The sequence below is a fragment of the Capronia epimyces genome, assembly GCF_000585565.1.
Source record: "Capronia epimyces CBS 606.96 chromosome Unknown aczIQ-supercont1.1, whole genome shotgun sequence".
Lineage (NCBI taxonomy): Eukaryota > Fungi > Ascomycota > Eurotiomycetes > Chaetothyriales > Herpotrichiellaceae > Capronia > Capronia epimyces.
The window spans coordinates 3,447,336-3,461,946 of NW_006912904.1; the positions used below are offsets into that span (position 1 = coordinate 3,447,336).

Below are 14,611 nucleotides of genomic sequence, written 5' to 3' on the forward strand. Positions count from 1 at the left end.
ACTTCGTCTGTCGGTACACTATTCGTTCGGCCTTCGTGCTGCCCCTCCCAAGTCAGACCCGAGCCCCAGAACAGGCCTTAGGAGCCCTAGTCGCTGTTGCTGATGTACCCGCCTGTCGTCAACTAGCCCTAGCCCTTTAATATCAATCAACGAACGGCGGCCGGGCTGGCCAACGGAAGATCCGCAATGCCGTTTTCACACCTCGTCCCTCATCTTTCACAACACCAGAGCGCTTTCAAAATTGATATCCAAGACAGGGGCTGGGCAGTCACAACACTCTGATGAATGTGTCAACAGATACGGAGACGGAGACGGACACATTGGACGTTTTGCTCATGTGTACGGCCGTCTGGACCTTCATCCCGTTCTCCTCGTAGTCGTTGTCGTCAGCTCACATATCCCCTTTTCCACACCCCTCCATACGGTACACGGCGCAATTACGACTCAACTTCCGGTCTAGGATTGCTCGATTGGGTTATACCGTAACCTGTGACTCAAGTTCGGCCTCCCGCTGTGAAACAGACATACCCTTCCACGAGACTGCCCAATTCTGGGGACGGCTCGCCATACGCTAGTTTCTTCCTGTATTTCATTATTCTCTGAGATGGGTTTGGGTTGGCTGATGCCCTCTATACTCATCGAATCGTGATGTCGGCTTGTGAAGAGGAGGGAGTGGGTTGAGAATGATATGTGTGGCATCTAGAAGGTGACGCAAGATGGTATCCGTACCCTCCCTACCCATTGGATCTACCCATTGGATGTTGTCTTATGTGGGAAACTCCTGGGATGTCAGTGAGAGAAGTACACCATGCTTTCAGACTTGACGACAGATGCCCACCGCGAGCTTAAAGGCGACTGTCGCACCTGTCGGGGACAAATGTGCCAACATTTAACATTTGCTACAAGAACCTCCAGTATCCGTGCTCCGTGCTCCGTACTCCGAACTATGTACCCAGTACCTACTGGTACCCCGGAATCCTGCCATGATCATCATTTGTCTACCTGAGTACTCCGTACTCCGTACATGTAGTTCACGGCAACGCGACCAAGGCCAAGCGAATCAAGCCAGAGGGGGAGGGCCTCAGGGATGACCATCCAATAAACCCAGTGGGAAATCAACAGAAGCTGGTATAAAAGCAACGAGAAGTCAAGGGAGGATCCTCCGGTGTGACTTTAAAGAGATAGCTGGGTCAACTTGAGTAGACAGCCTGATAACGCAGATCACCTACCTAATACATCTGTACACAAGGTAATTAGGTCAGCCTCGTCGGTTGATCGTCGGACCAAATAATTCCTGAAAAATCAACCCATAATACATACTCCGTACTTCGGGAAGCGTAGCTCACATCCTTGGTTCAGAGAAGCAAGTCGCCATGCTTATCCTGCGTTTGCAGTGGTTCATTCTTCGATTCCTAGCTCGCTGACCGTTTCTGGATATCTCTGAACTCGACCCAGACATGTGTGCACTCTGACGCTCCTCCCGATTCCGCTGCCTCTGGTGTCGTTACCCACTCCTCTTCCAACTGTCAGAGCCTTCGTGAACACGGCTTAATAAATCAATACAATGCCGCATACGAGTCGCAAGAAGAAGGCTATACACAGAAAGAGGAAAGAAGTTGTGGACGAGGAGGGATGGACCAGGGTCACCTCCACGAGTTCGGCTCCAGGAGTCTCTCCAAGACCGGCCGCAGGCGTTCCCGAAGGAATTTTCCAATCGAGTCTTGGTGACCGCACTGTCGTCAAAGCTCAAGATGCGGCACTTCGGCCCATGAATCCTGTCAAAGGGACGACTGTAGAGACGATGCGGGTGCAATACGACAAGATCGAAGCGAAGTGGCTCGAAAGCGACTTTTGTCGGACGTTTCGAGAGATCCTGCGTCGAAGCACAGCGGGAGCTGAACGAACGTTTTCCAATTGTGTCGTCTTCGGCTCAGGGAGTTTCTGCGGAGACGAGATACACTGGATAGACAGGCACGAGTCGGCGTTCTACCAAATCGCGGCTTTCAAGACTGCGGCGGATACAATTGGACAGATCCAGGGCCACCGGCCGCCTTCCTATGCTCAAGAACCATACTACAACGATCTCGATGCCGAGTTCCTAGCGAGCCTAAACATTCACCGAGTAGATCACCCCAAAGGCTTCGACCTGCTCGATGAAACCTCGTTCGTCTATTCTCCGGCCGCGGAGCCCGAAGTTGAGCTTCAGATCATCTCCCACGAGCCCAGGGTATGGTTGCACAGGTCACTCGAGCACATGGTTCAGTCGGACGAAAGAACTACCACAGACACGGGCTTCACTGAAGACGAAAGCAAACCCAACCGGAACTTGACCAAATCCTTTAAAAATACTCATGACTTCTCACAACTGCCGCCCCTGGACCTGAAAAACTTCCCTTTCCATGGCTCTGTCCTATGGTGGCGGAAGACTCCCGATCATGAGATCCAGCCTTGAGCCCCGACTTTACCTATACCTTGATTGGACTTCGACACTCTGAGCCACGGTTCCAAAGGCGTCGCCCAACTTCTTCAAACGCGCATCGGTGACCTCCGGGCCTGTGAAACCTGGAATGTCCCTATCTCCAATAGCGTCGACAGCTAGCACGACATTTTTGCCTAGATCAGCGCCCGCTCGAGCTGTAGTGCTCACGCATACATGCGCCATGTACCCCGTCAACACGGTTTTCCGGCCTCGCTCGCCCAGCCTGATCAAGTACTCGTGCAAGTCTATCGCCACGAAGCTGGAGATCAGTTCCTTTTGGATGACTTTCTCGCCTGGCTGGGGCTTCAACTCGTCGAACTCCACGGCGAGCGCCGTGCCGGCCGTGAACACCGGTACGCCGTCAAGGGTCTTGTGCACGACATGCACAATGTTCTTCCCATCCCCGCCAGCGCGGTACTTTTCGAGAGCGAAGCGATCGCTTTGCGGGTCTGCTCTACGTCGATGGTCTCCAATTGGCCTTGGGCATATCTAAAGAACATTGATCAGACATAACGGAGAACAAGCACGCTCGGCGGAAGCTGGAGGGTAGAAGAGGCCCGGAGAGTAAAGTCCAGGCGATCAGAGGGTAAACGGGCGGGCTTTGTGCAAGAAATGACGGAGCAGTCGTACTCATTCTGTGCGTGTCGCGATAATGACCAGGGTGCTGTCTTGCGGGCTTGCCGTCAGAGTCAGACGAGGCGCACCCAGCATGTCTCGAAAAGACTTGACTTCGGTTTCGGAGGCCATGCTCTGTCAAGACTCGGCGAGGGAATCAGGTGTTCGATTGCTGCTCTGAGGTACGAGAACTCGCCTACCGGAAGTAATGCTCGATGGACGCTCCAAGATGTCACGCTTCACAACGCAGTCTAAGGCAAACGACTTCGGACTTCGAACCTCGCACCCTGCCAGGACTCATCAGAGAAAGGATATGTAGCATGGAGGAGAAGAGTGCGGTAACAGCCTCGGAACCTACCTTCTAATCATGTCATCAGCACATTGAATTACCCATCTATTTTATGTTGTCGATTTCTCCTCACCTCAGGGATCTATTAACTCTCCTGGAACTATCATGGTTTTCGCCCCTCTCTACCTATTAGTGGACGTGGGCTTGATGGGTCGCTCTTACAGTTTTAGGTTTCATTCGATACTCTCCGTATGGACTGGAGCAGTGGCAATAATATTGCTGCCCGATACCCTTACTTGTACACACGTCTATGCTAACTTGCATCGTAGCAAGCTGGGTACACCAGACAAAGACAGCATGGCTGCAGTCCCTAACTCCATCATGGCACATAGCATAATATCCATGTTGCATCCAAGTCTGTTCGATCTATGCGCGACGTCGATAAATCATATCATCGCTTGAGCTTGGTCACTGCATGCGAAAGTACGCATCCAACTCGCTCAAGTCGTTCATGATACCTCCGTCAGCTTTCTGCTCACTTATGCGTACCGAAGCCGTTGAATCCTGCGTAGTGCCCTTGCTGCCATCTTGAGCCAGCACCTCGTTTGTGCCTTCTCCACCTACTGGCAGGTCTTGCGATGTTGCATGTCCGCCTCTCAAGTGCGGTACTGGAGTCTGGGGTACACAATTGTTCTCCGGGTCACTTCTTCCACCTCTCACTTCCGAGTCTTCTTGCCCACGGAACGCCGCAGGAGTGTAGTCATGCATAAATCGGCTCCTTCCATCTCTCATGGCTGTGACGATCTCTTTCTTGATTGGTGACGCATTCACAGTTTCCAGGTTCCCGGGGCCAGCGTTGGCAGATTTCGGCTGTACGGTACGGGCATCAGAGATGCTCCGAGACAACCCGTCATACTCTATTTTGCAACTTGTTTGTACCACGGTCGCCTTCCGTTCGTCGTCCGCAACTACTCCCCCGTTCGCAAAGTCTGTCCATTCTTGACGACGTTCGAGTTGCTTCTCTGGCGATAAGGTATGGATTATGCGGGTCTCCTGAGGGATGGGATTTTGTAGGCTACCACCTGGGTGGCAGTTGACGCCTGGTTTCGAGGGCGACCGGTGCTGGCGCTGCATGTCAGTGGGATTCGCTGCACACTTAACCTCTTGATAGGCAGGAGCACGGTCACGTAGACTAGAGGACTGCTGCTGTAAGTAAGATGCGCTGCCATTCGGGGGAGCATTCTGACCATTGTTGAGACCTTGGGACCCTTGATACTCCTTCAATGTTTCCTCTGTTGATGCCGGTGCCTTGGGGGTAGTCCAAGCTCTGATATCTTCCTCGCGCTTTAGTCGGGCAAACTCATCACAAGTGCAGAGACATGGCTGAGAGCATTTGTTCTCGCAACCATGGCCGCAGAGAAGAGTATGTTTGCAATCTTCCTGGCATTGGACGTCTTCGTGAGAGTACGGGTGACATAGCAATGGGCATGCGTGGCCGCAGTCCAGGCGGATGTCGCATGGCTTCGAACAACCTCCCTCAAACCCATTCCAATCATCTGGGAATTGCAGGAGCGTCGTTGTATGGTGATTCTTGCACTGGATGGGCAGCACCTGTCCGAGGCGTTTCGGATTAGAATTCAACATAGTAATGACGTTGTACCAGAGAGGACTCCCTCTCACAAGAGCCTGGGCATTGCCGAAAATGTAGAAGCCATATTTAGCTCGTGACAAAGCCACACAGACTCTGTTAACATTGGCCAGAAATCCAATTTTGCCCTCTGGATTGCTTCGAACCAGAGACAGGATGATGATGCTGTTTTCTTCACCTTGGTACGAATCAACCGTCTTAACCGAGCAGTACGACCCCTTGAGCTCGGGGTAGGCCTTCAGTTCTCTGAGTATTTTCTTGCGTTGACCATTGTAGAACGTAAGAACGGTGATATGGTCGGGCCCAATGCCGTTCTTGTACAGATGACGGTAGAAGCCGGCAATAAACTTTGCCTCCTCTTCGTTGTAGACGCTTTGAGATTCGTCTCTGTATTCTGCCCATTGGTGGTCGAAAAAGAAGGATCTAATGTTACCCATCCCCCAGGGCGCGACATGTCGGTTGACAACGCTGGGATGATCGGTCAATCCCGGATACAGATCACCAATGAGTCGGCGAAACTCGGGATCCATTCGACGTTGGCGGAGAAGGGTCTTGTATGGCATCTTATTCTTGACGAGTCTCTCAAAGAGGGAAATGTTCAGGTTGAACGGTTCCCCCTCCAGTTCCTGAACGCTGCAATGCCCTTGAAGTTGCTGGTGATCGCCAACTAGGACGAGATGCTGAAGACTAGGGATGCAAGCCACTGTCACTGGAGCTTCCAAGACCTCTGCAGCCTCTTCGATCAAAATGATTTTAGGCTTCAACGCCGAGATCAGTGGGCGATACTTGCTCAAACCCGTGGTGGTCATGCCAATTATCTTTGCTCGTGCCAAATAAACACAGTCCTGTTCCCATTTGCCAACAAGGCTGTCTTTCACAAGCTTGTCGTAGACCGCTGCTGCTTCACGAAATTTCGCAGCTATAGCAGCCTTAGCTTTCGACTGAATAACGGAGAAGATGGGACCGCGGAGGTAGTCTGGCACTTTCCACAGATCATGAGTGGTAGGCGACTCCAGTATTCTGGTGGCCTGCGCCAAATCGCCCAGCGAGCATGATGGGACTGTGAACCTCTCACGAAGCTCCAGCCATGTCCCTTTCAGTAATTCGATATCTTCTTCGTCGTTTACGCCGGTCGCATCCTCATTCTCTCTGAGCTGCTCGAATTCCAAATCATCGTCCTCGATGGCGTCCTCAAATCCAAAGCTGTCCTGAGCATATTTGATTTCGAATGGCATGATGGCCCGATCGAGCCACAATCGTAGCGGTCCGTCGACAGTATCGGTGGTAGAAACCCATCGAGACGCAGCATCCTCTAGAGATTTGGCTTGTTGAGCAGTCAAAACGCCCAGTTGGACAAGGGTTTGAGGGCCGGAGACGAGGTCGGTGGAGAATGGATCAGGTCCGGGCATTGTCAACGGCTCAAGAATAGCACTCATTGCTTTTGTCTGTTTGGCAAGAAGATGGTTGGATCTCCCCAAAAGGCCACCGGGAATCTGCTTGATCCGTTCTCGTTGTCGAATCTCAAATAACGCACGTTTCTTGACTTCGGGGTTCGTACTCCTACCACCTAGGCGGATGTATTCGGGTTCGAAGAGAGAGATATGCCCCAAAAGCTGATCAAGAGCGTGATTCGTCTGTGCTGCGATGATGATAGGTGGATCATCCTTTTGCCGGTTTTCGCGAAGGATTTGTATCGCGATTTTCGAGATATACGTCTTCCCGCAGCCCGGCGGGCCTTGAACTATGGCGAGTCGTTTTGTGATTATCTCCTGTAGCGCTTTCCATTGAGTATCATCAAGAGTATCTTTGGGCGGTGGTGGCCAGTCTTTCGTCACGTCGACGTTAGAATATTCCTTCTTTTGTTCAGGCTTTGCGGCTGCACTGATATCTAGATTCGGGTTCTCTTGCAGATAAGTTGGCGGTTCACCGTTCGTTGAGAATTGGCAAATCTCACTTGACAAAGGAAAACTAGATTGGACTCGTTAGCAGCTGTGCATTTCCTTACTCCCCGGGCAGCCTACGGTTCGCGGCTGAGCTTCTGCAGTGCCCGCAGTGAGTGACGGTAAGCCTCATAATATCCCTGCTTTGCTTCGATCATGATCCATTCCTCCTGTGGATCAATTTGGACATCTTCGGTACGGCCGAAGTATATGTCAATCTGCGGAGGTTGGCATAAAACCCCAGCTAGAGGTCTGGCTGCAACGACGCCGACTATCACCCCAGTCAAATCGGTCAACTTGTCTTTGGCACGCACGAGAGCCACGATGGAGCCACTGGTCAGTCGTTTGCTGGTCTGCCACAAGATGCGTTTACCTGCTCGTCTTGTGGAGAATTGAATTCTCGCCGCGAGACCCCTCCTGGCGAAGGTAAACCCGAGGACGTATACCTGCTCATAGACCGAGAACTTCTGTGTGTCCCCAGTAGCAGGATTCTGGCGAAAATCTTGCACGGCATCACGAAGACTTCCAACTGCATCTTCGCGCAGTAGCGAGTATTGAGTTCTGAGGTATTTTTCTTTCGATCTCCATGGGGCGTCCACCTTGTTAGGTGGGAGCGCGGCTTCCGCAACTGCCAGTTCATCGTTGGTCGGTATTTCTGGTGCTTCTAGCCAGGCATCTTTCTCCGAAGACATTTTGATCTGTCCCTGTTTTTCGACGTATTCGCGGATGTCTATATTCAGTGTAAGGTCAAGGCCGTTGTCAAAGGCAGAAGTCAAGGCATTGTGAGTGTTTGGAAAGCGACCGCCACGTCCGAAGCGTTCCGAGATATGTGTATTCATTTCTAGATGTGAGTATGGAGATTAATAACACTCTCTTCAAGGCCTCGCCGAGCGGTAGAGAGAATATTGTTAGGACATAGAGGCAGAAAGACTGGAGACTCACCCCCGTTGTGCAAGGAACTTGAAGGGATGCCGTGGTCTGCTAGTGTCTCAGGGTCAGCGCTGGAAGAAACAGATTCGGAGTAGACAGGAAAGCCCGGGGTCGAGAGATCAGAGCAAGCAAGCCATTCACTCACCCGTGGTTGCCCCTCCTCGAGGACGACGCCCTCGCCAACCTCCATGGCGGCCCGAGCGCTGGTCGGATGCCATCGTAGATGCACAGTGTAATTAAGACAAGCTCTCTCTCTCTCGCTGCTAAGTTGGAAGACCTAGACTGGTCACAACTGTGGATGTGCCAACACTAGATGATTTCAGAGGCAAAAGATCGCGTGGCCAGATAGTGACTTAAAGATAAGAATAAAGCGACTGCTCTGATGTGTTACAGGACACGCCCTGTGGAGATGGTGGTGCGGCCTTGGTGGGTGAGTTGTCTTGAACCGGAGAGGGGAAGAGTGAGCCGCGTTGTGCACCACGGAAGGTGCCAATTTGAGACTTTGGACTTGGTGAGGTGCGTTAGCAAACGTCAAGAGCTTTCTGTAGCAATGAAAGGGAGCGCGATTGTCTTCTGCCAAACACGGTGACTCGACAAGACTGGAAGCCTGCTGCTTATGATGTCGACACGGATGTCTATTCAATGCCCACGCTTCACTGGCAGATAGGCTCCCAGCAAACCCACCATTCATCAAGGCACCGCCGCATGCATACTACAGGGACACAGTCGCCAGGCTAGCCTCTTGATTTCCTATTCAAAGCCTGCCCTTTCACTGTAACAGATGTCAGAGACGCCCCGAAGAGTCCAGCCTTGAGGTACTGTTAGAATATTGCATCTCTGAACTAACCCGATTCCACCCAGGATAACAAGGAGCGCTGGGTCTGGACAGTTGGCGATTACTCCTTGCCCTACGCCCTATGCGGGTGAGCTTATGGACCCGGGTGACAACGACTTGAGACTTGAGTGAATGCTTGGAAAGCAGATCAGCAGAGGAGAAGAACAGGCTACTCCGTACTCCGTACTGGTGACACCACATACTGTGCTCCGTGATATGGTCACCGACATCGACGGTGGTCGATGTTTGCTGGCTTTGCACGGGGCCGGATAAAAGTATCTCCTCTCCGTGGCCTAAGAACCGAAGCACCGACGCGCTGTTCCGCATCCGGCATAGTTGCCCACCCAGAACTGGCCTCGAACTCGCCCGGTCCTCGAGGAGAATCTCTCTTTTCTTCTCCCGCGAACCTATCTTGGAAGATATACATATATGTCAGCTCGGTCATGTCAATTCCAAAATGCCCGCGTTTGATGTAGATGAAGACAGATCTCAAGATGGCAGTTTTGACAACGACAATGACAATGACAACGAGAACGAGAACGAGAACGACAACGACAACGATGAGACCATGCAGGATCTCGATGAGGCGGACGGCGATGCTGACGGCGACGGCGACGGCGATCTAGATGCCGAAGGCGAAGGTGACGGCGAAGGGGATGGAGATGACGATGACGACGCTGGAAGCGCGTCAGGTGGCAGTCAGCCCTCCGACAACGAGGAAGCCTCGGGGGAACCGATCACAACCCAAGATGGTACTCAGCAGGCCTCCACCGCGCAAACGGATTCCAACCGGGGAGTGGCATCGCACCCCGACATCTCGCCTGCATATCTGAATGCAGAGATCTACGACATTGTGCCTACAATTGCTGCCCCCCACAGCACCTCCATCAATGCTGTGTGTGCAACAGCCGACATGCGCTGGGTCTTCACTGGAGGCTCTGATGGCTACATACGTAAATTCAATTGGGTTGACTCCGTCAACTATAAGCTCGCCCTTACCGTGGCGCAACGACACCCCTATGTCGACAGCGTGGTAAAAGCTGGTGTACTCATGACCTACTGGGAAAACTGGGATGCTCGCCCTCAAACGTCTCGTGTCTTGTCACCGGTATACTCCCTTGCCTGCCAAAGTCAGGCTCTCTGGCTTCTATCTGGAACATCATCTGGACCTATTCGATTGCAAACCATCAGGCATGACGAAGGCAGAGAGGTCAGCTTGTTGCAGAAACATACATCTGCAGTCTCTGTCCTTACGCTATCATCGGATGAAAAGAGTCTGCTGTCCGGAAGCTGGGACAAAACGGTTGTCGACTGGGACCTCGAGACTGGTCAAGGACGAAACACATTCGCCGGAAGTGCAGGCCAGATATCTGCGATAGAATCTCGTCCTTTGTCTTCTGTACCTGTTCCGGCCGAATCAGGAGAAGTTGTGATTACCAATGGTACATTCTCCTCAAACGAAGGCAAACCTCTTTCAAATGGAATCAACTCCGATACCCCCAATCAAAATGCTGAAGAGAAGCCAGCAGTTGCTACGCCAGACTCATTATTTGGGGACGGTGACGATGATCTCTTTGGTGATGGAGCTGGAGCCGTCATGGCCAATGGAGGAGATCCCACTGATGCGTTTGGAGAGGAGGACGATGAGATGGCTAGAGCTTTGGCACAAGCGCCTCACCCGGAAGATCTGCTTGATCACGATACCAGTATGCTGGACGTCACACAGTCACACAATGAAACCGTGGATGCACCTCAGGAGAGTTATGCGTCTCAGATGACGTCCGACGGACCTCTCGATGGAGTGCCCAGTAGCGCTGAACAGCCATTCGCCAACGGGCTGCCTCACGCTGAAGATTTGGAAAAGCCAACCGGCGAACAGGACGATGCTCAAGGAGGTGAAGCCACTGTAACCTCCGACTCGACTTTTCTTGCCACATCCATTGACGGGAGCATACGTGTGTGGGATCGCAGGCAGCCTAAACCGGTCGCCCGTATCTTGCCACGAAACACTCCTCCCTGGTGTCTGAGTGCGTGTTGGTCACCGGATGGCAATTTTATATATGCGGGCAGGCGCAACAACACGGTTGAGGAGTATGACCTTCGGAAAGGTCTGAAAGGGCCAGAACGAGTCTTTCGATTTCCGAATGGGAGCGGTGCGGTCACGGCAGTGAAGGCCATGCCCAACGGCCGCCACCTCATTTGCGCATCCTATGACATTCTCCGACTATATGACCTCAAGGAGTCGCAGTCTCAGCGATCGGCAGTGCCCTTCTTGATCGTGCCTGGTCATCGAACCGGAGTCCTATCACACCTGTACCTCGACCCTGCATGTCGATTCATGTTATCTACCGGAGGGAACCGAGGGTGGGAAGGGGCCTCAACTGAAGTGCTGTTGGGATACGAAATCGGGGTGCCAAAGAGGTGACTAGGATGAAGTTGCCAGCGCGCCGACTCTCACCCACCACATTCGCGTTCTATCCAACCCTCCTTGCCTGTCAAGGCGAAATGCTCAGGGCGAAGTCACTCGCATCTTGACGCCGAAGGATGAGCCAGTACAATCAACTCAAATTGCAGGAGTGAATGGGCGGCAAATTCACACTGGGTACCCCTGACAACGTCCTCTCTTCGCCGTTGGTCATCCCGGTTGCCCCTTTGCATTCAACTCACCACATTGACGACGTCCCGGTCTTGGTGGAGCTAGATCGCACATGTGTTAGGCTAGAAGCCAAAGAATCCCACGATCCGGATCCCGACATTATTCCATGCTATATCCAGCGGCCTCCCTACACAGCTTATGCAGTCCTACAGTCAAACGCGCGTACAAAAGCTTCCGAGTATCCATGTACCGAGAACGAGAATACCAACATGCCGTTAGCAGAATAGCCAACATCAGACGTTGGAAAGAAGTCGCTCCGCTAAGGGCTTTCGACGAGAAACAGAGGCATCTATGGCCACGCTTCAGCTGCTTTATTGATGTGATATGATGATCGTTGGCTCGGTCAGCCATCCTGTGAAGTCTCAGAGATGTACGTGCGCAACATCCCACATCTGTCAAGTCTTCTCCACGCCATCCTGTGGAGGAATTGCATTCGACATGTCGACAGCTCGTGTTTGACAGTGTTCCGAGAGAAGACAAGCGACGTGGCAAGACTGCCCGAGGCGGCTCCTCTCCGCAGACTTGATCACTACTCCTCCTCAAAACGGTGTTCAGAACGGGGCTATCCCTGCAAGACGATCTCATAAATATCTGTGCCATCTTCCACCACCTTTTTTTTAAATGCAACCACAACTTATGCAATTCTGTCAACTCTACTGCCACGTCTCTAGCAGAATATTTTACCAGTATGGCGACTCATGATGGTTCCGCGGAAAGCCGTTCAATGCTGTTGCCGGGTTAGCGAGGAACGAATGACACAGACGGATCAATCACTGGTAGAGGGTACAAGGCACCTTGTTCGCGGCCTGTGACAGCAGAGTCTCAAATATGTGCCAGTGCCAATGCTCTGTTTCCAGTGTAGATCAGAACAAGCGGATTAGCTGAGTTTAGACTTTACAATGGCTGCCTGATTAAAGAGGTCAATTTGCATTGACATGGACTTGACTGCGTAAACACCAAGGCGGTACCTACCCGGTAGACATCTGAGGAGTAGGGTTAATTAAGGCAGCGTCGTCTCATTCCGAAAGGAGGGGTTTGTACTACCTGAGGTACTAAGGCACTAGGAGAGATCTTGCTCTTCGGCCCCGACTCCTTCACGTCACAGCCTTGTGACTTAGTCGAGAGTGTGTAACAGTGGACAAAGAGCAGGTCAATTTTCACCAAAGGTGGTGGTCTAAACTCTGAATTATGTCTCGCTTCACCGGCAGCCTCAGCCGCAAGATCAAGGCCCTAAACTGCCACACTGCGTTTCCTCGTCGGAGTGCGATTCACCTCAGCCACTGCCTGCATCACAAGGCTGTAGACAGTGCACGTAACACAAGGGAAAGAAAGAGGCTTGATCATGTCCACATTCTCTTTTGTCTCTTCTCTTTTCTTCCTATCAGCACCGTATCTGCTATCTGCCTTGAACAACTCATAGCCCAGGACTGCGAACTTTGAACAACACCCGGCGCAGTCGAAACATACCACTCCCACCACATCCAACGTTTGAAAGCTAAGTTCTTACCTGGCTGGCCAGGGCAATTTGAAGGCACCATGCCCACCGCACACGGCCTCACAGTCAGCGTGGTGACTGCGAATGGCCACAAGTTTCCAGAATACGGCCATCAGAACCTCCGCGGATCTACCGCCCGAAGCAAGACTGTCAGCAGCAAGATCCAGGCCAAAGATGGTCAGACGTTCTGCATCATGGTCGATGTTGTCAAGAAATCGTCCCCCCACCATGAGAAAGGGAAACATGCGCTTACGTCTCTCAGCAAAGAGTCCGGTGGGATGGGAAGCAGCCGTGGCCGATACAACCTGAGGTCTTCTCTGAAGCAAGACGGGGTCCGGGCAGAACAGAAGGAGAAGGATTGTGAGGGCAAAGGCGCGCTGCAGCAGGTTTCGAGCGGAAAGCTTCCTTTCACTTTGGTGGCGTGGGTATACATTGACGGAAATAAGGTGCCGGAATGCAGCCAGATCCTGTACACTGAGCCCAACTTGTCGCCTTATGTCTTAAGAGGACGGTATACCGCTGCGAGCAAGGGACAGAAGCCTGGTGACATCCAGCAAGACATCGTGATACAAGAATGGGTCTTCACACCGGTGGGGATCGATGTGCTGCTCTCCAAGATGGACATCGCCGCGCCAGATCCAGAGCCTCCTGCAAATGCAATCGAGGAGGAACTGGACGAAGTGATCCAAGGTCTGGCAGAAGTGAACGCAGTCAAGAGACCCAAGTCTGGACAAATTGAAGTTCGCATCACCCGTATCGTCGACTTGGGTCATGGACCTCGGAGCGACTGGAGTCGCAAAGAACAACAGCGGGCAAAGGAAGACGCTGAAGGGACCCATACCGTCTCGATCTGCGAGCCACAACGCACAATGCGCGTCAAGACGTGTGCATGGCGCCCGTACGATGAGACCGAGGAGTATTATGCAAAATTCATCTTTCAATACATGGGCATTGAAAAACTGGTCAATCTTGGATTGTGCACCGCGGATGGGAAGTCAACGAAGCAGCTACAATTGGAAGCTCGTGCTAGTCCACTCTCATCGCTCCCCAATAGTGCAGGCTCACAGGCAAGTCCACTGAAGAGCTTGAAGGGATCAAACAAACGCAAGGGTGACAAGGTCGAATCTAGCGGACGTCCATGGTCCAGTGATGAGGAGGGGAAAGATGGGGGAGACACGTCGTCCAGCGATGATAGCGATCGACCTCGGAAGCGCCACGAGACTGCCCTTATGAGGCCTATGCCACGAACATTGAAGAAACTGATTGGTTCCCAGAAGAAAAAGGACAGCAGTCTTTCTCTCCTACCGAATGCTAGACACCATCATGCTGGTCAAAGTCGAATGCAGCTAGTGATCCGGGCCGGGAGGAATGGCGGCGGAGCTGAAGATCATGGTTCAAAGCTAGAGCTGGTGGAGCCGGGGCAAGGCAAGGACGATCACGTTCAAGGCAGCGAGCTTGCATTGGTGGAGGTGGAGGCGGAAAACGGCGGAGAGGACAAGATCGAGTAGTGCGGGCGCAGGTTTTGCTGCTGGTGGCAGGACGGAGTACGGAGTAGTAGTCTGCGCGGTAACTGTAACCAGCTGTGAGACCCAAAGGAGCGCGGGAGATATCAGAGCCCAGAAGGCGTCTCGAAGACATTGTAGCTTGCTGGAACAGAGAAAGAGCGGCGATTGAATATTGAATGTGTTTCCTGACTGGTTGTCAACGTTTTCCGTAGCTCTAGG

The 14,611-nt window shown here is 52.4% G+C and overlaps 5 protein-coding genes across 5 annotated transcripts; 3 read left to right on the forward strand and 2 right to left on the reverse strand.

The window, feature by feature from the left end:
- Positions 1-1,564: 1,564 nt before the first annotated feature.
- A1O3_01257 (uncharacterized protein) lies at positions 1,565-2,452 on the forward strand (the record flags this gene model as incomplete). The annotated part of the gene is made up of 1 exon (XM_007731405.1): positions 1,565-2,452. The coding sequence occupies one exon, from the start codon at positions 1,565-1,567 to the stop codon at positions 2,450-2,452; it is 888 nt and encodes a 295-aa protein (XP_007729595.1).
- Positions 2,453-2,461: 9 nt separating this feature from the next.
- A1O3_01258 (uncharacterized protein) lies at positions 2,462-3,226 on the reverse strand (the record flags this gene model as incomplete). The annotated part of the gene is made up of 2 exons (XM_007731406.1): positions 2,462-2,968; positions 3,137-3,226. The coding sequence occupies 2 exons, from the start codon at positions 3,224-3,226 to the stop codon at positions 2,462-2,464; spliced, it is 597 nt and encodes a 198-aa protein (XP_007729596.1).
- Positions 3,227-3,851: 625 nt separating this feature from the next.
- Positions 3,852-8,091, reverse strand: A1O3_01259 (uncharacterized protein; the record flags this gene model as incomplete). Its single annotated transcript, XM_007731407.1, has 3 exons — positions 3,852-6,999; positions 7,053-7,812; positions 7,914-8,091. The coding sequence occupies 3 exons, from the start codon at positions 8,089-8,091 to the stop codon at positions 3,852-3,854; spliced, it is 4,086 nt and encodes a 1,361-aa protein (XP_007729597.1).
- A 1,102-nt stretch (positions 8,092-9,193) lies between these two features.
- On the forward strand, positions 9,194-11,161 carry A1O3_01260 (transcriptional activator SPT8; the record flags this gene model as incomplete). The annotated part of the gene is made up of 1 exon (XM_007731408.1): positions 9,194-11,161. The coding sequence occupies one exon, from the start codon at positions 9,194-9,196 to the stop codon at positions 11,159-11,161; it is 1,968 nt and encodes a 655-aa protein (XP_007729598.1).
- Positions 11,162-12,928: 1,767 nt separating this feature from the next.
- A1O3_01261 (uncharacterized protein) lies at positions 12,929-14,395 on the forward strand (the record flags this gene model as incomplete). Its single annotated transcript, XM_007731409.1, has 1 exon — positions 12,929-14,395. The coding sequence occupies one exon, from the start codon at positions 12,929-12,931 to the stop codon at positions 14,393-14,395; it is 1,467 nt and encodes a 488-aa protein (XP_007729599.1).
- Between the last annotated feature and the right edge of the window lie 216 nt (positions 14,396-14,611).